Consider the following 22321-nt stretch of genomic DNA (forward strand, 5'->3'; position numbering starts at 1 on the left):
CGACAGGAAACAGATGTGCTACAGTGACCTAAATCACAAAAAATGGACAAGACTTGCGTGTTTCCACTGCAGCAGTGCACTGGGCACTATGTGTTGTGGGTTTTGGAAGCAGGTCACTTGAATTTTTGTCTAGTCAGTGTACATTTTACACACAGTTATACAAAATGCCAGAAGAAACCAAGTCAGGGAAACATTAGTAAGATAAACAGGGGTTATCTCGCGGTACTGTAAATATCTGTCTCACGTCAGATGTGGTAACCCACAAACAAGAGAAGCATTCATTGTGCTGCAGGACAGTGTTCTCAGTATCACTATTTGTGGAGTCAAGTACATTCTGTGAAGCACTTTCAGGAATAGATCGTGTAGTGTATTACAGTTAATGCTTAGCTTTGCGATTGCAATGTGAAGAGTGATACACACACACACACACACACACACACACACACACACACACACACATATAATTACATAGTAGCTGTTCTATTCTAGAGGACAGAATGATGCTCTCGCACATAACTGACAATTTATTTCAAGCAGTGATACAGCTTTTAAACAAAGATAGTAAAAATTAAAAAATTAAAAAGTGACTGTCAATAATTACCATGTAAATAACAAAGACGAATAACTTTTCTGTAAATGCATCTTAATACTACCTCCTCATTCATATGTTGCTGTTGCTAATGGCACAATTCTTAGCGACTTCTGTGAGTGAGTCAGCTGAAATTATACGTTAACAATCTGAGTGTGAAATACATACATACAGTGGCTTCGTTATCTATCGCTTACTTCTCTGGCTACAGGGCTAATAAAAGTCAAACATTATTAAAAAAGACAATGTTAATTTACCTGGGTAAGGTACTCGTCCTTTTGTCACTAATTCTGTAAGGAGAATTCCAAAGGACCAGACATCTGATTTGATTGTGAACTTGCCGTAGAGTGCAGCCTCTGGAGCGGTCCATTTTATGGGAAACTTTGCACCTAAAATGAACATCACAACCATGCCATATGAAATAGGTCAAGTAAATTGAAACTTATGTCATACTGTATAAGAGTTATTTCTTGATTCATGTAATGTATTATTTATAAATATACATACATTTTCATTTACGTATAAAAATACCATAACCTACAGGTACTGTAAAAGCAATATTTAGCAGGTATTTTACACAAAGGTTGTGTTTGGAATGTAAGGTTTGATACTTTTGCCATTTAATGAATCAAGAGAATATAAAAATACATAACAAAAAAATAATTCCACAGTGGAGTCTGGAAACAAAAGTTACATCACCTTAGTCACCAACACAGAGTTAAACGTCAAGAACCGGGTTTCAACATTTCACCCCCGGAGTGAACGAGCAAAGAGACCTAGATAAAGGGAAGGCGCTACCTTGTCGAGCAGTGTACTCATTGTCCTCTATCAGTCTTGCCAACCCAAAATCAGCAATCTTGCACACTAAATTGTCCCCCACCAGGATATTGGCGGACCGCAGATCTCGATGGATGTAATTCATTCTCTCAATGTATGCCATGCCAGCAGCAACCTGGAACAGGAGGACATGCTTATACAATCTTTCCCTGTTTTGAAACACTGAATACCAAGGACTATTCCACTGCGGGCAAACTGAAGGCAAATTGCTGGCTCCATACTAAAACACATGATGCAGACAGTTTGCCTACATTGGAGAACTAACCCCTCGTGCCAACGTTATGTTGCGATTGATTTTGGCAGTTTTAGCCTCATTTTGACATCATTCATATGATCTTTAACATCTTTGTAATGCGCCAGTGCTCTTTAATACATTTTAAGAGATGATATCTGGTACTACACTAAGTAAAAAACTGTTCTCAGTTTGCTTGTCTTCCCTGCCAGGAAGTCTGTTGCACGTCATTGTACTTCAGTACTGTCTTTGGAGGAAGAGCTGATTGGTTACAGGAAAGACCGAGTGGGCAACAACTCTACTCTCCAGGTGAAAGTGAGGCCTACTAACAGATATTTATTTAGTCTAGTGTAGCACCTGATATCATGTTTTTAGAATTCAATTACTATAGTTTTTTTTGTTTGATTTTTTTAAATATTACACATTTGAGACCTATATGGTGAATAAATGCACTTGCCACGGAACATTCATGGAATTGTTTTGCTAGCTGCAATCACTTTGAAGCCACTAGAAGTATAGCGTTTTTTTTTTGGAAATGTCCCAGTCTTTCATGGAAAGCTTTTCAATCAGAAAGTTAAGAACTTACCTGTCCTGCCATGTCCACTAGGTTTGGCAACTTCAGTGCCCTCCCTTCTCCGTCTTTCAAGAAATCTAACAAACTTCCTGAAATAAAGATGTTCACTTTGTGACTATCATATCTGAAAACCAGTTAGAGTGGATTACATTGTATGATGAACAGGGATGATGGGGTGGCATTTATGCAATGTAATTAAATAAGGCTTTCTCCTCTTGTATCTGTCACCTCCACCACTCATCCAGAGTAGTCTTGTTTCATTGTAAGGTAAGCGTGCTGTAGTTCAGACACACCTTTAGCCCAGCAGTACTTGCCTGACTGCATTCTCTCATTAACTGTCATTCATGCAAATCTGGCCTCTGCCAAAGCCACCCTTTCATTATTATTGCTGCGTTTGCTTTGTATTGAGCTGCAGATACAGCAATGACTACACTCTGGTGAGGGATCAGTCCAAATTAATGTACACTCTGACTCTCATGCAGCACCATCAGACTGAAAGTTCATGTGATCTCATGCCTCAACCAGCATTGGGCTAGTTACAGATAGCCCATGCACGAGAACCAGTCCAGTTTAAATGTAGTATTTAATGACATAATACTGTCATATACACTGTTGCATTCTAATGTGTCAAAATGTCACCCTGTGTCCTCGTCTATCTCTACAAATGCCTTGGAAGCTGGGGTGGAGACACAAATAACAACAGTCACAGTCCAGCCAACATGCTTCATCAGGAATATTTTAAACAACGAAAAAAAAAAAAACGTCTGGTCTATCTGATAAACTTTCCAATGTATCAAGTTGCTATGGCTACAATCTTTGCACCCTGACTGCTTGTGTTGTTTACAGTGACTTACAATGAGCACCAGTAAGCTTGATTAAAAGCTTCCTGTTTCATGACTGGCTGCTGGCTACTCATGAGTCACACACACGACCAGAACTTCAAATTCACAGGGTGCCAATTGAGATCTGATTATAAACCTCAGATCTGTACACTGAAAACCAGATTTGCAGTTTCTGCTTGGGAGAGAGCCTGAGGACTGAATGATCAGGTCAGGGTTCCAGCTCCCAGAGTGCAATGCTGTTCTGCTACACATCACATTTCTCCATGACGATTTCAGAATCATTTTCCCATCCTGTGCACTTTATCAAACAGACAATGCCTTGTTGTAGTGAGATGGAATATCTTCATCTCTGTTACTGTTGTGTGCACAGGGATCAGTATTAGGTCCTCTGCTATTCTTAATCTACATTAATGATTTACATTCTGGTATAGAAAGCAAACTTGTTAAATTTGCACAAAAATAAAATTAGTGGCAAACACTGATGCAGCAGCAAAGGTCACTCAAAATGATCCAGACAGCATTCAGAACTGGGCAGACACATGGCAAATGACATTTAACAGTGTAAAGTACTGCATGCAGGCAATAAATGGGCATTAAAAATATCATATGGGAGAAACTGAAATTGAAGAAGGAATCTATGAAAAAAGACCTAGGAGTTTATGTTGACTCAGAAATGTCTTCATCTAGACAACGTGGGGAAGCTATAAAAAGAGATGCTTGGATATATACTGAAAATTGTTGAACTTAAATCAAGGGAAGTAATGCATTACAATTACACTTTACAATGCTTTAGTATTACCTCATCTAGAATATTGTGTTCACTTCTGGTCACTTTGCTACAAAAAGGATATAGCTGCTCTAGAAAGAGTGCAAAGAAGAGCGACCGGAATTATTCTGGGTTTAAAAGTCATGTCATATGCAGATAGACTAAAATAACTGAATCTATTCAGTCTTGAACAAAGAAGACTGCGTGGTGAACTGATTCAAGCATTCAGAATTTTAAAAGGTATTGAAAATGTCAACCCAAGGGACTTTTTCGACGTGAAAAAAGAAACAAGGACCAGGGGTCACAAGTGGAGACTAGATAAAGGGGTATTCAGAACAGAAAATAAGAGGCACTTTTTTACACAGAGAATTGTGGGAATGTGGAACCAACTCTCCAGTAATGTTGTTGAAGCTGACACCCTGGGATCCTTCAAGAAGCTGCTTGATGAGATTCTGGGATCAATAAGCTACTAACAACCAAACGAGCAAGATGGGCTGAATGGCCTCCTCTCGTTTGTAAACTTTACTATGTTTTTATGTTCTTATGTGTCACATAGCCTATGGCAAGAGTGGAATACATAATAACCTCATATTGATCTAATACTAAAGTGAAAAGCCCTGTCATGTCTTTCCGTGCAGTGCCTGGTGTGAATAAGCCTTAATGGTGATCTAAAAGCATGATTCACTTACCCAAGCCTATAAAATGCATTCTGCTTCATCTAACTGATGTTCTCATCATAGTGCTGATTGGGGCATCTAATCCTCCAAGTACAGCCAGTTCTGTATGCCAATTTATCTGTGCCATAAAGCAATGCAATGCAAACTCACTGTGATCTTCTCATACTACAGTAATTGCTAGGTATAAGTCCTGCTTTATTTGTAATACGATGTTTAAGATGCAGTTGGCTTTAAAGGTTATAGACACTTAGCAAGGGCAGCATTTGGTGTAATCCCATTGTAAATCATAAACCCTTAAGTGCTTTTTTGCAGATAAAAACAAATCCATTGTCCAATTGCCTGACAGAGAATTTCTAAGCATTGTTAACTGGAAAAACAGCCCATATTCAAATGCTAACAGGCCAGATATTCAGAGTCTCTGGCATTTTTATTTTATTATTTTTTGCCAAGTGTAAAGTTTTGCTGGTATAATTCAAAAGCATAAAAGTATACGAACAATGCAGTTTGCTTCTGCGGATCATTTCCATAAATTTTACCCTTGCTTTTCCACCCTGTTTAAAATTGAATTGAATTGAATTGAAAACTTGAAGGTCTGCTCACTCCTGCAATAATAAGAGACCTGCATTTCTGCTGCCACTGAAGCAGAGCAACAAACATTTCCAAGCTGCTGAAGTTTGTGGGCTCCTGACTTCCATGAGGTGAACAACTTTAACACTGAGGACACTAAGAGACCTTAACAAGCACGGTCATATTCAAGAGACCTTAACAAACACGACCATATTCAACATAAACACGGTCATATTCAAGAGACCTTAACAAACACGATCATATTCAAGAGACCTTAACAAACACGATCATATTCAACATAAACATGGTCATATTCAAGAGACCTTAACAAACACGATCATATTCAAGAGACCTTAACAAACATGGTTCATACTAAGAAAACCTTAATAAACACGGTTCATGGTCTTCAGTGCAATCTGTTAGGTTTACAGAACTAGTAAACAGCTATGAGTCCCTATATTAACTTTCACAGAACGGGCTACTTTGTAACAATTTGCTTTAACCTTGCGCAAATTTGACTTCAGAGTAAAACTCCACTGATCAGCCAAGCCCTTTCTTTCTAAAATGTACAATGCATGCTACATCGGCTAGTAAAGGGTATGAGTATGGTAATAGTGGGATGCAAGGGAACACCTTTACTATTACTACTCCTCTGAGCTCCCTCAGAGAAATTTCTCTTTGTGCTTATAAGAGCAGTCCTCAATCATTATAATGTTATCTTTGGTTACTTTTGGCTAATCCCTGGAATTCATAGTCTTGTAATACACATTATGCCAACGTTAAACACTTTACATTCTTGTGTTCAAAAGTATACATTTTCTGTCACTTTCAATTGTACTGGGAGGTTAAGGATTAATACCCCACTTTTTACAGCAAAAAAAAAAACAAACAAACAAAAAATCAATAGTTATTCCTATGTTTATTTTGCATTTGTCAACATATGTAATCCACAGTCATTACTGTAAGAGAACAATCCAGATTGGACACAGTGGGATAGACATGTACGTGTCGTATGGTGGAATAGAGATATACACCCCCCAAGAACTATTTCTAAGCTGGTACTACTAAAGCATATTTGAATTTAAAATGAATGCCTGCTTGTATAGTGACAATCTTTAGAATGATTAAACAGCACAAATGGGGTCATGTTTAGATCTTGTTTGTAACTATAACTGTAGTTTAGTTAGATGTTGTAAAACAAAACCTAAGCTACTAAAACTGAAGCAGCAGAAATGAGGTAAAATAATCCTGCAGCTACTACAGTTTCAATATCTATGTCATTTTATAATTAAATGGACGGCACATTTTTTTTTTGTGTGTAACCAGGAAGCACTACATGAATATTATAAAGTGTTCTGGTTGTAGGATTCCTATCAATGGGAGTAGCATCCTATTAACCAGGGCAGTGCAATAATGAACGTGCACAGGGCTACTGAGGATCAGTGATGTCTCACGGTGCGTCTCGGTGCACACTGACCTTTGCACATGTACTCGGTGACGATGTAGATGGGCTCCTCGGACACCACAGCGTAGAGCTGCACCAGCTTGTCGTGCCGCAGCTTCTTCATGATCTGAGCCTCTTCCAGGAAGGACTCTGGAGACATGGTGCCCGGCTTCAGGGTCTTCACAGCCACTTTAGTGGTGCCATTCCAGGTGCCTGTCATCGTGTAAAACACAGCAATTAGCAGCACAGGACAGCCTCGAGTCTCCATACAGCACCTAAACAGTATAGTGAAATACCAGAAGAAACTCAATAAATCAAAATGCAAACATCTTCGAAGACATTGAAAAAGACTTAGAAATGTCTGCCATTGGATTTATTACAATTCTTTTAGTATTTCTAGACTCTGTACTTCAACATAAATTGAACCAAGATAAGCAATGAACTTAAGGCCTGTCCATTTAACCTTGCAGGTATGGCTATAATAGATATTATTATTTTTAGTAATAATAGTAGCAGTAGTGTTCATATTTAAAGTGACATTTCAATTAAACTGATACTATTACTTGTGTTTGTAATGGTTCTTGCTCAAGTACTCTATAGGTTATATTTAAAATATGTGTTTCCATCATAAGGTTTGTACGCACTTCCAGTTTAAAAAGAAGCACCAGTTAAAGAGTTTCCACAGTAAATCAATTCAAAGCACTTTTTTTTTTTTTTTTTTTTGCAGCATCCCCAGTTTTGAAATGGACACACCCATAGTTCATGCTTACTGACTTACTTTCATGCACATATTGGTACATTTCTATTGAACAGTCTGTATGTATTTTAATATGTAAAAAGAAAAGCCTGTTTCACAGTTGTTTGTTTTACTGTTTGGTGCTATTATAAAGATGAAGTGAAGACAACGCTGACATAATTGAAATGTAAGCCTGGGGTTAGAGACACTGGATCCATTAAAGGATTTAGCACTAAATCCTAACAATGTTAGTTCCTGAAACTACGCCAGTGGGGTGCTGTCCGGATCATGCTGCTGGAAACAGAGGCAGGGCAGTCATATCTCTACTGAGACTGTATTGCCACAGACATGCTAGGAATGTTGTGAGGTCTAAATTATTCTTTATTGAAAATCTGCAACAGGGAGAATTCAGCTACTACATAACCAGTTTGATTATTTCAAGCTAAACAAAGTATATATGTATATAACTCTGTACAGTGCAGTTATACCTCCTTTCAAACAAACACACATCTATATGTATATTATGCATTTTCATCCTGGTTCTTCACTTTTTTTTTTTTTTTTTTTTTTTTTACATTTTCACAGTAAATACAGACATCCACAATAACCATACCCATACTATAATTATCATTATTTTTTTACTGTATGATGCTTTCTCTTAACGAGCGTGAGTGATTACCTGTAGGTATTATCCGTGCATAAGTAATAGTTTCTGCAGTTCACATAACCTGCACATTCAGGTCAGGTCACAGTGATGGTGGGGTCAAATTGAGAAAGAAGACTTCAATAAAGTAAACCTCTATAAACAATGGAATTTGTCTTACCATACCACACATCAGCAAAACATCCCGCCCCCAGTTTCTTTTCCAAAGGAATTGATTCTCTTGCAACTTCCCATGCATCTTTAGTCAGTCCAACTGTTTGTGGTGTATTATTCGGGCACACAGTGATTAAATTAAAGCACAAACCATCAGCTTTATCTATAAAGAATGAAGGTAAGGCAAAAAAGGATTTATGATCAATAAATGAAACATGCGCAGAGGAAGATGGAAGGTGAGTCACTTGAAGCGCCATGACTTCTTTTTCGTATGAACCTTGGTGTGACCCCTCAAATCAGTGATGACAGCCATTTATCTTCGCACAGTGAGTTGTGTTTAAAGCTCAATGTCTCTTGAGCCCCACCTTCCATCTTGCCTCTGATTAGAGTATTGTAGTATTTCATCTCCATACCCATCCAAACTTCCCCAAACTGCCCATTGCCGAGCCTCTTTATCAACTGCAGGGACTCCCGAGGGATCTCCCACACGTCTTTGGTTTTGACAGACAGGTCAGCCAGCCTCGGCATTCCTTTATGGCAGGGCACCACTAAGCGACAGCACAGACCGGCGGCTCGCTCTGAGAGTGGACACAAGCACATAGGAGCGGAGAGTGCTTTATAGAGAGACACACAACACATACAGCAAACAGCTAGAGAGCAAAAGTCAGCATTGGACAATTTGGAGGACACATCGTTCAACAAAGAAAATGACAAGAACTGTCAGCTGCAAAACCAGAACAGAATCAAAATAAATAAACGTTGTTCCAACTTTACAAAACACCAAACTGGAAGGGGCAGAAATGACTTTCAGCCAAGATGGATTTGAGTAGTGAAGTTGGCATTTCCGGTAAGGAAACAGGATAACGACAATAATCTTCTGATAATTAGGCTGCATCACACAATAGAATGCCATGAAGACGTGTTGTCATCCATCCATCACCAACATTAGAAGCCGGCAATGTTTAATGACATTGCAGGATCCTTTATCAAGTATGAAATATCAAATGACTCCATTTGTTTTTAGCTCTGCATTGCATTTTCAAGCTGAGCTTTATCAGTTATCAAAATTGTCTTTTAAAAATGGCACATCACAATAAAGTTTGCATGAATGACAGCACAGCATGGGATTATAGTTCAGAAGGACTGGCGGGACTGAGCATAAAGACTGTTGAGGAGGCCACACTACACGATTGCCATCAGCAGAGAGCTACTGTGACAATTAAACAAAGGATTCAAATTGTGATGGCAGGTGGTGATGAGATTCATCTTTCCTGTAGAAAAACATTTCAATGTTATCATCACATTACCTTGACAATCATTATTATGCTTGTAACACATACAGTAAGTACTGCAGTCATTTAAATGCAAAGACACAAGCACGTATTACATTGTGTGCAGTTATAATTGAAGTTCTGTGAAGTTCATCCTATTTCCTGGCTGGATATCTTTTGAGCTGGTTGTAGCTGGGTTAAATGTGTTATAAAAGCATAAGTTTTATGACTTATCTGCACTAAAATAGATCAATATTTCAAACGGGCAAAGCAAGAAGCCATTAATGCAATTGCACATGGATTACAAATGGGTTCGCAAATATTTTTGTATCACACTCAATGCAGAGAAAAACATGACATGACCATATGTCTTGTTGCTATATTAACAACATTGCACCATTGCCTTTAATCAATTATGCACTGGCAACCATGATTACAGTCAATCATCCGCTCTGAAATCCTTGCATCAGGCAGGAGAAAATCCATAATAAAATTCATGGCAATTGATTCTTCAGCAATGATGTAACAGTTTCCTGAAATAATCTTAAGAAACACACAAACAAATAATAATATATACAAGTTACATGTGTCTGGGCTGAACAGGGAAGGCATTAACAACTATGCTGAAAGACTTACTAGGTATGTTTGAGAGACCACTGTTGTAATACATGTTGGCCACCAGGTGGCACCTCTGTGATAAAATAAAACTACTAAACTATAGCTCAGTGCACACAAGCATTAATTTATATCAATATATCTATATATATATATATATATATATAATATATATATATTATATATATTATATATATAATATGAATGCATTTATAAACCAATACCCCAGTTGCATCTGTCGTTGCAGGAAGTGATTTTTAATTAGTATTTAAAATTTATTTTTTATATTTTTATTTTACTGTATACTCAATAGGCTTTATTCACATTTACCATTTGTCTTAATTGCATTGGTGCCCTTGAGACAAGTCAAGTCGATCAGATTCAGATTTTCTAATTGAACACAAAAAGCTGATCCTTCAAGTTTCAGATCACATTTGGCATTAATAGGATCATGTTTAACTTCAAGTTCAAATTTCATTATTGGAAAAACTTTTCAATAAGATTTTGATCCCATTTGTAATGCTGAAATATTCACGGCCAATTATGGATTAACCCTTGTTCAATTATTTTAAGCCATTACAAAATGCACTGTTTTATTTAACTGTTGTAAAAAGTCAGAAATACATTTTTTCAATGTCAAATGCCTTTCTGTTTGTGCAATACAGCAACCCTACACAGTATTAAAAAACAATTAATAAGAAGCAAAAGTAATTTCCAGCATGTGATTTTTTTATTGTCACATTAGATTATTATTTGTAAGGCTTTAAATGGCTCATGCTGTTGGAAATCACACAAGATTTGAATCCTATCATTTCTGATTAAGCAACTGTTCACTAGAAGCTTGTACTCTAAACCCAGCAAACAGGATTGAAAAATCGAGTTAGCTGTAGGTCTGCTACTGAAAATACCTCTTTAAAATGGTGTCACTACACAGCATCTACACAAGATGCAGATGTCAAAGAATGATCGCAGTGTCTCAAGAAAAGCTTTCCTGGTCATGAGATACAGATTGTAAAGTCGGATAGCGCTGATCCTGTTCATTTCAATGACTCAGACCTACCTGAATAGTGGTGCACCAGCTGCTGAAGCGTTTCAAACTGGGCTCGGGTTGTGATGTAATACCCACCGCTGTCTAACTTGCGAATTTTATAGTGTTTAACGTGATCTCCTTTAGTGTCATCCCAGTCACGTATGGACAGGGAAAAGGCACCTGAAAGCAAAAAAAACATTTAAGTGCAGGGCACCATACATTAATGTAAAGCAAATCTATAGATTCTGATGGATTTAGAACATTATTGCTTCTACATTATCCTCTATCTGCCAACCGTAGTAGTCAGTGATACTTCTGTAATATTCAATAAAAAGTACCACGAGGTGCATGCTGACGAGTGATAGGATAGCAGCAACAGGACAGTCAGTGAAGTTGGATCACTATAGGTAATGAATGTTTCCCTGCTTTGGTTCATATTTTAGACTGACCAACAAAAATACCCAACTTATGTTTCAGTGGGGTCTATTCAATTAATGTAAATGGTGACCAATCTAAATGCCACTGTCTTCATAGGCTGAAATGTGAATTGTCTCAATAGCGGTTTTATGGCTTAGATCAGTTGAATTGACCCCAGTTAAAGTCACTAAATGATAGTGAACACTTGGTAAGCAGTCGCTGGTTAATTGCTCTGTAGAAGAGTACGTGCAGAGTGTGCTGTTAACAGTGTGATTAGGCATTTGATCACAACCCCTCCTACAAGTTTCATAAGCACTGCTTGCGCTTTGCACCTGCATGTTTACGCTTGATCACATGGATAAGGTCAGAGAAGTGACCCAAGAGATTTCCTTTGCATTCGCCGCCTCTTTGATGTGAAAGCTTGTTTGTCACAGTGAAGCTCAGTTTAATGCTGTAGCAATGTGTTGTGCTTATCTCTCATTACCTTTGGTGGTCTCACTCTCTCGGATGAGAAAGGTACCTCTGGGGTTTCCACTGGATAAGAGCTGTCTCTCTGCATCTTTACGGCCAAGTTTACCAAAGTACCACCTGTGACGGGATGAAGCACATTACAACATGACCCCCTGTCCCGCTGAACGGTGTGTGTTCAGGAGTTTGGTGGTCTCATCTGGTCCTTGGTTGTCACTTACTTTCTATGAAATGATTGACTGCAGTGGCATCCCAGTAGCAACTAGACACCCTGCAGATACATGCAATCCAACAGCTTTCTCCCAAGTCGCAGGTTGTTTTGTGAAAACGTACGCCTGTTATTTCAGCAGCATTATTGGCGATTATTAGCATTATTTGACCCAATTAGAAATTTGAGATCCAAATGCTTTTTAATAGTGTTTTGGAAAATGTCCTTAATTTATTGGTAACATAGAACTTATCTTATGGATAAATGACACTGAAAATCATATGGATACTAAACCAAAAAACAACTCATGAAAAAAGTAATTAGTAAAAAAAAAAGAAACTCTTGCTTTATAATGAATGTGTTTATCCTTCTATATAATTTAATAACAATAACTTTGTATTAACTTAATCCACTGCAGTCAGATCTGTGTACAGTACCATGCACATTTCTTTCCAGCTTAGATAACAGTGGGTTCTGGCTTACATTACAAAGCCACCCCAGTGTTTGGAACATCTGACAATCGCAGCTCAAGTGAGGTTTTGGATCATGTGAGGGTGCCAGCTAAGGCAGGGGCTGCAATTCCAGCCCTTGAAAGAGCTATTAAAAAGGAAGATACAGAATACCCTTTGCAAGTTCACCAGAATGGTAAAGTGTAAGCGTGCATATGCAAAAGCAGCTCTACACATCTATGCAAAACTCAAAAATGACAAATAAAAAGATACACCGACAGACAGCCTCCACATACCTTGAGATAATAATACATTATATAACTTCTACTAAAGAAGGTCCTGAGCAATTGGATAAGCAGTTCTCTAGGTACATGCACAACAAGGGCTGTAGAGCTGTGTACTTAAACAAGTGCAGGTAACATTAGCAATATATGTGTGTGTGCATATATATATATATATATATATATATATATATATATATATATATATATATATATATATATATATATATATACACACACACACACACACACACACACACACACACATAGTATATATACATACACAACATATATTTCAAGCTCTGAACATCAAGGAATCAGGAATACTGTACAATTTCTGTGTATTCACAAGTGGTGCAACACACATATTGTTTGGTTATTATCTTACCTTGCTTTTTTCATGTATTAAATCTGACTACAGCAAATATATTCACTGAGATCGGGTTAAGAAATAGGTAAGCAGAATGCTCTTTATTCATTCAAAGCTCCAAGGGCTTCAATGAAACAGAAGGCACAGCAGACCCTGAAGGTCTAAGTCTGTTGTTTCAAAATGATCTGTTTTGGCAATGGGCCTTTTCACTTGCTTATGGTACACTCACTGTAAACAAGACACAATATTGTAACATGTTGTCAACGTTCCAAATTCATGACCTAACATTCCCCACCCAGAAATCTTGGGGGAAGAAAATGTAAAACACAGCCAAATTTTCACTAAGTACAGCCTTAAGCTGAAGAGATGAGCCGATTCCATTATTTCAGGAAGATTCCTGTACTCCAATTCACCCCCCCCCACCCCCCCCAAAAAAACCCACACAAAATAAAATGATGTTAACGTTAAACATCATGTTTCCATTTGTAGGGATTAGCAGGGAAACAAAACTTACTCCTCGGCTTGGATAGAGTCCACAGGAGCCACATAATTGCTGGGAATGTAACCGGTTCCTCCTGTCGTCAAAGACCGGGCCTCCCACCAGTCCCCTTCACTGAGAAACAGACATAAGCATCTTGAACGACAGTGAAGTGCGACAGCAGCAAACACAGGAGGACAAATCCAACAGGTTTCACAAGATATCTAGTGTTTATATGCAGACACAACTAATGGCGTTAAAGAAATGTCCCTGCAGTGGCCTACTGAAGCTCTCAGTGCTGGGCACAGCCATGGCGTTGCAGTCATGCTTCTTTGCTTTGTTCATAAAACTTGCACCACAGATTTGAAACTGTTTGCCAAGGAGTTACTAATCTGTCCTCTTTCATTTTTTTTTTTTTTTTTTTTTACAGTTAAGACAATATTGTTTTATGTTTAACAGGAGGTTTATTTTCAGGTTATGTCTAAGAAATAAAATAACAAAAACAATATCTACATTTTCAAGAGCTGGAGTGGTTCCTGCAGTCCTGTTGCCAGGATGTGAGTCTCAGTTGTGGCGGGTGCTGGTGGTGGTGTGAGAGGCACGACTACTATGGGAATGTATCGGTTGTCTTATGGAAAATGTTTGTGGTGATAATGTTGTCCCCACAAGCTATAAATGTTCTGAAGCTTCACAAGTCTTTTACTACTACTGTCATTATGTGCTCCCTTGTCAATAGGGCTACATTGATACCTCCTGGAATATTATAACCAATACATCTTAGCAAACACTGATATTGAACAGCAAAGTATTTCATACCAAGTTCTTAGTATTCAACTTCTTTCAGATTTAACTTCCTATTATGTGTTTTCTGTATGTTTCTCTACTGTTTATTTCTCTAATGTTATTCACCACGCTTACCAGATATTCTGTAAAAAAGTGCTTCTGAAAGGACTAGAAGGGATGATTTCGGGCAAGAATGGTGATGCAGCATATTGGCGTTATGCTCACTGCCCAGTTCAAAGGCAGAACTAGTGTAAAGATGGAATTTTATTTGAAATGCAAAACTCCAACATTCTGAAATTGTCTTAAATTAACATAAAAATGATGTCTAAGGGGGATTTCATCTGAAAAAAAAAATGAACAGTTATTTTTAATATGTATCGTGTGTATGTTTTTAGTGTTTAAATTCACATCCTTCAGTCTATTTCTTCTCATTTTATTCTTAGCATGAAAACTCTGATCTCTGAAAACAAAATGGCAGCCTGTGTTTGATGGCTCATGGCTGCCTACTCCCTCAACAGCACACTGCATGTGTTCTGATCCAGACATGTATGTCTGTCTTACAGTCCTTCTAGCCCAAAAACAAGCATGGTTTTTTTATTATTAGAAGATATGATTTGGTTGTGATAAAACACTTCAAAAAACCCTCAAGCAAACCCAAAACTAGATGTTACTGATTAGCTTGAAATCAACTTCCAGAATAGCATAGATTATTTGTTTACAAATGCAACAAGATACAAAAACACACCACATAAGCACTAAATTATAAAACTTGATTTTGGTTTTTACATGTTTGACTAATGTTATGGCAACTCCAGCAGATGGCAGCATCATACAAAAAAGACGATGCTAAGGATGCTGTAGGTGGGCATTACAAAAGACAGCACATTTAGGGTTAAATGTTGGAATAGTGCGTGGACGCTATAACAAAAAGAGCTACAGCTGTTCTGTGGGTCAATAAAAGAAAGAATTGCAATACAAGTATAACAACAATTTGTCCCCATACTCACGTGCTGTTCAGTATCTGAAACTTCTCTCCTTTCCTAAAGCTAAGGTCATCCTCAGTTCTGGCTTCATAGTCGTAAAGTGCCACAAATAGAGTAACCCCTAAAAGCAATTAAAAAGCATCGTTAGCAAGAAGGCACTTAATAGAAGCACTTATGGTGCAGGAACAAGTTTACTATTAATTTACTTAAGAAACTACAGCTTAAAATGTTTTATCTGTGGGGTTTTACATATTCAGATAACTATAAAAACACGCAATGGTGGGATATGTAGTGGTACTGAAATATGGCATTTCTGTCTCTCAATGTCTTCACTTGTTATTTGTCTGATATTTTCACTCTATATGTTGAGTACCTTTCTTTGGTTTCCTTTTCTGACAAATAGAAGACAATCATCTGCCCCTTTAAAACTGCAGCAAGCTAAGAACTTCCTGGCACAAGTGCAAAGTCTCATGAGCCATAACAAAAGGTTTTTAATGACCTGCCCTGTCAACGCAGCTGAACTGCAAACCTGAAGAACAGCTACAGTCGGGTATTCATATTCACAATGAGAGGCCATCTAAGTGGCGGCCCACAGCAGTGACGGTATTATTTCCCTATTGTAGGCATGGGCGGATTGTCAGATGTTCCAAACACTGGGGTGGCTTTGTAATGTAAGCCAGAACCCACTGTTAGCTGAGCTGGAAAGAAATGTGTATAGTACTGTACACAGATAATATGGGGCACAGTGCTTGCAAGAGGAGCTAAACTTTCCGCAGCACTCAAAACATGAGACAAAGTAGCTCTGTGCTTGGGTGCTGAGGACTGCATTGTGGAAATGGAAATACACAGTCTGTAACCGCTGTTAACCGTGTGTCCAGCCAAGCATGTCAGAAGGAGTTTGCATTTTTATTAGGAGGAATCATTTAGTAACAGAAAATGTCATCTGTTACTTCTCTTCTGTTTACAATATTTATTTTGTACTCAAAATAATAATGGGTTATTTACTGTACATGTACTTGACTATAGTGGATATTCTTCCAGTTATGTTAAGCAGGGAGTAGTAACTAGTAATTTGGAATAGTTTTATTTTATTATTATATTTAAACAGAGGATGAACTATTTAGTTCTCTGCATTAGTGCTCGCACTATTGAGATGTACCAGTGCTAGCCCTATGGGGCGTAAAGTGAATAGACTAACTAAACTAAAGGACTTGTAGAATGTCATCTTGCAAATCTCTTGCTGTGTTGTAGGGAAAAGATTGTTATTGTGAGGTCGCTTCCCCTCCTTGTACCACTCATCAGCAAAACAGAGTGCAAGAATGTCTTCAACACAGGATTTACAACAGCGTATCTTTAAAAATTCTCACTTCAGGTCTGTGCTAATGCTCCAGGCTGACGCCTACAGCACCAAGCAGCAGCACTGTGGAGCCCCCAGAGCCTGTGTATCGTACCTGTCCCCCCCCGCGAGCGCAGGGTCCCAGTGTGAGAGGAGGAGTTCACCCCCCCAAAGACAGTCACCCCCTGTGCGACGGGCGCGTGGAAATTGTTGAAGTTGGGAATTGCCGTGACGCCAAAGCCGGGGTAGTGCTGGGGTGTGGGGTCGGCGCCATAGCGATAGCCAATGCTCGGGGTTCCACTGGTGTCCCTCTCGCCTGTTAGTTTTGCTGCTTCTTTATCCTTGCATTGCACACAGCCCATTATCTAAATTCTGCAAAGAAAAGAAAACAACATATGCGACATATAATAACAATATATAATAACACATAATAGGAGGCAGCATTTTTGACAAAGTGAGTCACAATGTATGCAGTAAAATATCCAAGTTTTACTTTCTAAAATATAGTCTTTAACAGATTAGTCAACCAGGGATCAATATGTCATCACAACCTACATTCATGGCACATGGTACTGTATACCAGTGAAGGGATCATAGAACAGGCAAGGGAGGGAGTGCCTCCTCAAAATGTACTTATTTTCATGGGAGAAGACAAGCCTCCATTGTAAACTCCTATCTGCTATAACCACACACAGTACTACCAATGGCACGTGACGTAGTCCGAGACCTGATTTTAATTGGAGGAGCAACTCAAATCCTCCCGCCTCTGCTGAAGCAGTGCTTTATTTAGTATGCAGGATTTTGAGTCAAGTGGAATAAGATTTTGACCAGAAAAAAAATAATTCATCATAACGGAAGGAACATTTAAAAAAACACCTGGTGAACTGCATCACTGTTCAATAGTGTGGAAGATCCCTTCACTGTTTAGTCCCATTAAACCAAAGTTAAATGCGAAGGCAGTGTTATTGACAAGCGTGGACTACATCAGTTATGTTGTAGTTTTCCTTTGCATTTCTGCTGATTGGAAACACCTTTCAACGTATTTCTACTATTCCCAGAAGCCACTGCATGCCCACAGTAATACTGCATTGAGACCCCGATGGCATCAGTGAAGTGAGATATATTTTAAAAGTTTCATATTATGATACCACTTCCTTTCTCTGGGAACAAATCCAGTTGTTGGTTTAGTTCTCTCTGGCAGTGTTTGTTGGCAGTCGTATTTATATTATTTTAGTCCTTCCCCAGAGGTATTTGTTTATTTTCCCCATTTGACATTTTTTATTTTGACAACTTTTTTAAACTTTTAAATTCCCTGCCTCAAGATGGTTTCCCATGCACCTGCATGGACCACTCAGAACTACATTTCCCATCACCCCCCTGCTCACATATGCAACTGAGATAAATTTACCAGTGAGCAAAAGAATGATGGGAAATGTAGTTCTGAGACATGTAACACAATAAAATAAAAAGATCATTATGCACCCTTTAAAACCTTTAAGATAGATGAATCCAATAGATGGACCCTCTCCAGTATTACCCATTTAAAGATACAGGCAATGACCATACTACTGGCTTTTTCTGTATTCAGCAACATTGGCTTATTTTAGAATAAACTTAGCACACATGAAAAAGAACAACACACAACTACACACGGCTTCAAATGCACACTAGCCAAGCATCCAGGCCTCGGTTTCTAACCTACCTTCCACCAGGTACCTGGTCATTTTAATAATATACTTAAACCGAGGAGGTTCTGAAACTCTGGGCTGGGTGCAGGTTGAGTTTGAGATCCAACCCTGACTACAGTATTCAGAGGTGATTGAATCAAATGCAATGCATATGGGTCCCTTTTTAAATTGCACTTTGTTTAAAAGGCAAAAATGCCAAAATTGGATTTGAAACAGGTGAATAAAAGATTCATGGAATGTCAAAATAAGTACCTCTGATGTCTTACCACTAGAGAACACAATTAAAAGAAACACACGGCATTGTCCTGTCAAAATTCTTGACCCACATTTAAGGAAATTCCTGGAGGATTATTTTTAGGTAAGCTGTTCACTATACTCAGTCTCTGAAAGCATTGCACTTTCTTAAAAGATTCATAAAGAGAAACAAGTGCTCGAAACTGTGGCGTCTTCAACCAATTGCAAACAGAACTCTGAATTTGTATTTTTATATTTGAATTACAATTGTATGTAAACACATTTAGGAATGCGGACATGTTTATTACATATTACATATGTTCAGCAGACTAGCTATTTCTTTCTTTTTGTTTCACCCACAAATATCCTTCAATCATTTTGTTTGAGAAACATATGAAAACGTAGATTCCCTGAAGATGGAAGTCTGTGAGAGCCTTTGGTCCCAGATTCCTTTCCGCCTCACCCACTTTACAAAATCCTTTTCCTGACAACAGTAAACCACTTTCCTTTGCCAAATAAAACTCTGGGTGTTGGTGGATCTGTAGGAAACACATTCGCTTCAAGGCTGCAAGGTCACAGGTGTGACTCCTGCCTGGGACAAAATCAACACATTACCAAGATCCAAGCACAGAGTGAGAAGGGCTCTTAGAGGAGGCTTTAGAAGACTTTGAAATCCCTCCACAGGCAGTGCTAGGGGATGAGCCTCTTCACAAACAATTACTATCCAAGCGCAAGAGCAACGCTGTCCAAACACATGCACCTTTTAAATGCTGAGTAAGAGTCTACTGCTTAAAACAATAAGGAAGAATATGGGTCAGGTTTTACTGCTGCATCCTGCTTTTCTAGAAATGCTGTTAATGGAAAGTTTCCTTCAGACCTAACTGTGCCCATATGATACACTAAGAGTCTATTTCATTTACTATCTAAATACGGCCACTGTTTAAATAGTACAAATGAGCCCAATCCTGGTGTTTTGCTTAAATATAACAATGCACTGAAGAGACACTGACTGTCAGTCTCTGTACAATCCAACCTTCTGTAACAGCCAGTTGAATCGTTCTCTACACAAAATAAATGTATTCACTGAAGATTAGATTTTTTGGTAAGATAATGTGATATGCTGTCATCTCATCTGACCACCCTAGCTGTGAAATCACAGAATCAATTAAAATTATCATTGGTTGTGATCTGAATTGAATTGTTTTTTCAATCCAATATTTCAGAGTGATTACAGACAACAAATGTGGGGCAACTAGCTGGAGCCAGAGCATCCTCTCTTTACTGCCTGTGAAACAAAAAGGACAGCCATCTCTGAAGTGGTCTGAATAATGCAGAGTCAAAACTCAAATTATTCATCAACACAGTTTGAGCTCTGAAATGCATATAAGAATAACAGCAGTGGTGTAGTCATAGTTATGAAACCACATTTAAATGCCTGGCTTAAAGATCTGTAATTGGAAATAATCTACTTTATCAGAAAAGTTCTTAAAAAAAAACACACCTCAACTCTTTATATTGCACTTCCACATGGAATGAAGGATGCCACGTTGTAAGCAGTAAACTACTGTACAGCCAGCCACTGAGAAAGTAACTTGTGAGCAATGCAACAAACAGGCTGTAGTTTACAAAAATAGCCTGGAGATCTGAGAAGCCAGGGGAAGATGCCAGTTCAAAACACAGCACAGTGTGTGTTGTATAATAATGAGTCTAAAATGACAGAATATCTGAGGGTGAGTGAGTAAGGGGTATTGCTTTACTGCTGTGCATCTGCACTGTCAACAGGACAATCTGAATAAGAGCTCTTACCCATCAAAGACTGCTGAATATAGCATCTGACTCTCAGAAGTGACACACCAGCCTCCTGGCTCCCAGAAAGCTTTTATTATACATATGTAAGGCATTAAAAAAAATGAATAATGCATGTCAGAATGATAAATATGCCCACAAATGACAGCAGAGTATAGATATAAGCATGCCTGAACACTTTCCTCCTCTGGAGCTACTAGCAAGTGTCCAAACCCACTCAAACTCAGCATATTATTTTTGTCATTGGAGATGTTTGTCATGAGAGTATATTATACAGTGGTTTGCAGAGTTATTCACCCCCCTGCAAAGTTTTCACATTTTGTTGGCACCTGAGCGTACTCCACGACGCTTTCAAATTAGACTTTGCATGTAGAATATACACAAACTACTCCTCTTAGATAAGTTAAAAAATGCATATAGAATATAAATAAGTAAGATTTACAGAGGAAAACATATTAATCTTGTAACAAGTATTCAACCCCTTTGCTACTGCAGCCCTAAATCATCTCACGTGCAAATGATTTGTTTGAAAGGTCACAAAATTAGTGAAATTGTTTCAGCCTGTGTAGTCAAAGTGGTTTAACTTGTAGATAATTTCCCTCAGGTATAACTATCAAGCTGCAACTCACACAGTGATCCAACAAAGCAACCATGAAGACCATGGAGCTTTCAAAACAAGTCAGGGATAAAGTGGTAGAGAGGCACAGAGCAGTAGACACTACCCAGATCAGGTCGCCCTCCCAAAATGAGCAGCCGGGCAAGCAGGAAACTGGTTCGGGATGTCACTCTGAAGCCAACAATGACCTTGAGAGATCTGCAAAGTTCTGTGTCTGAGATGGGAGTCGGTGTTCACACATCAACAATAAGCCGGTCCCTACACAAAGCTGGCCTGTATGGACGGGTGGCAAGAAAGAAGGTATTACTCAAAATGCCTCATCTTAAAGCATGAATGGAGTTTGCGAAAAAGCATGTAGATGATACTGCAGACATGTGGAAAAAGGTTTTGTGGTCAGACAAGACAAAAATTGAACTTTACGTTCTAAATTCCAAGTGTTACGCATGGCGCAAGCCCAACAATGCACAACACCCAGTCAACACCATCCCAACTGTCAAGCATGGTGGTAGCAGCATCATGTTATGGGGATGCTTCTCTTCAGCAGGGACTGGGAAGCTTGTCAGGATAGAGGGGAGAATGGATGGTGCAAAGTGCAGGCGAATCCTTGAGGAAAACTTGTTTGAGTCAGCCAAGACTCTGAAACTGGGAGGAAATTCACATTTCAGCAGGACAATGACCCAAAGCACAAAACCACTGGAGTGGTTGAAGAAGAAGAGAATTAATGTTCTTGAGTGGCCCAGTCAAAGTCCTGACTTGAATCCAATCAAAAATTTATGAAGATTGCAGGCCATCGACGATCCCCAACAGAATTGGAGCAATTTTCCCGTGAAGAATGGGCAAAAATGTCATCATCCTACTGTGTAAAGCTAGTAGAGACCTATCCAAAAAGACTCATAGCAGTAATTGCAGCAAAAGGTGATTCTGCCAAGTACTGACTTAAGGGGCTGATTACTTACGGAACCAGTAAATTTCATTTTGTACATTTTCTTTGCAAGTTTTGCTGACACTTAACCTCCTCCTCATATAACAGTGTTCAGTTTAACCACTGCAGCTTTGAATAAACAAAGTTTGTTTGAAAAAACTGTGCATACAATATTTGTAATTCAACAAAATGTGACATTATTGATAAGGGGTGAATACTTCTGCAAACCACTGTAATACAGAGAGAAGAATCTTATAATTGTTTAGTTCAAGTGTCCGTACTTTG

General features: G+C 38.5%; 1 protein-coding gene across 6 annotated transcripts in view; it reads right to left on the reverse strand.

Moving 5' to 3' along the window:
* Positions 1-22321, reverse strand: part of LOC121317572 (tyrosine-protein kinase Fyn) — a 74426-nt gene that overhangs the window by 1161 nt on the left and 50944 nt on the right. For 5 of the 6 annotated variants that reach the window (XM_041253653.1, XM_041253648.1, XM_041253650.1 and 2 more), the window contains 10 exons: positions 16886-17142; positions 15459-15555; positions 13705-13803; positions 11899-12002; positions 11028-11177; positions 8495-8659; positions 6562-6741; positions 2245-2321; positions 1388-1541; positions 847-978 (listed from right to left, as the gene is read on the reverse strand). In XM_041253653.1, coding sequence (XP_041109587.1) covers positions 847-978; positions 1388-1541; positions 2245-2321; positions 6562-6741; positions 8495-8659; positions 11028-11177; positions 11899-12002; positions 13705-13803; positions 15459-15555; positions 16886-17132 — 1405 coding nt within the window. In that variant the 5' untranslated portion in view covers positions 17133-17142. Of the gene's footprint in view, positions 1-846; positions 979-1387; positions 1542-2244; positions 2322-6561; positions 6742-8088; positions 8245-8494; positions 8660-11027; positions 11178-11898; positions 12003-13704; positions 13804-15458; positions 15556-16885; positions 17143-22321 lie in introns of all 6 variants that reach the window. The other variant, XM_041253654.1, reaches the window with a different exon arrangement.

Source organism: Polyodon spathula, chromosome 6 (genome assembly GCF_017654505.1).
Source record: "Polyodon spathula isolate WHYD16114869_AA chromosome 6, ASM1765450v1, whole genome shotgun sequence".
Taxonomy (NCBI): Eukaryota; Metazoa; Chordata; class Actinopteri; order Acipenseriformes; family Polyodontidae; genus Polyodon; species Polyodon spathula.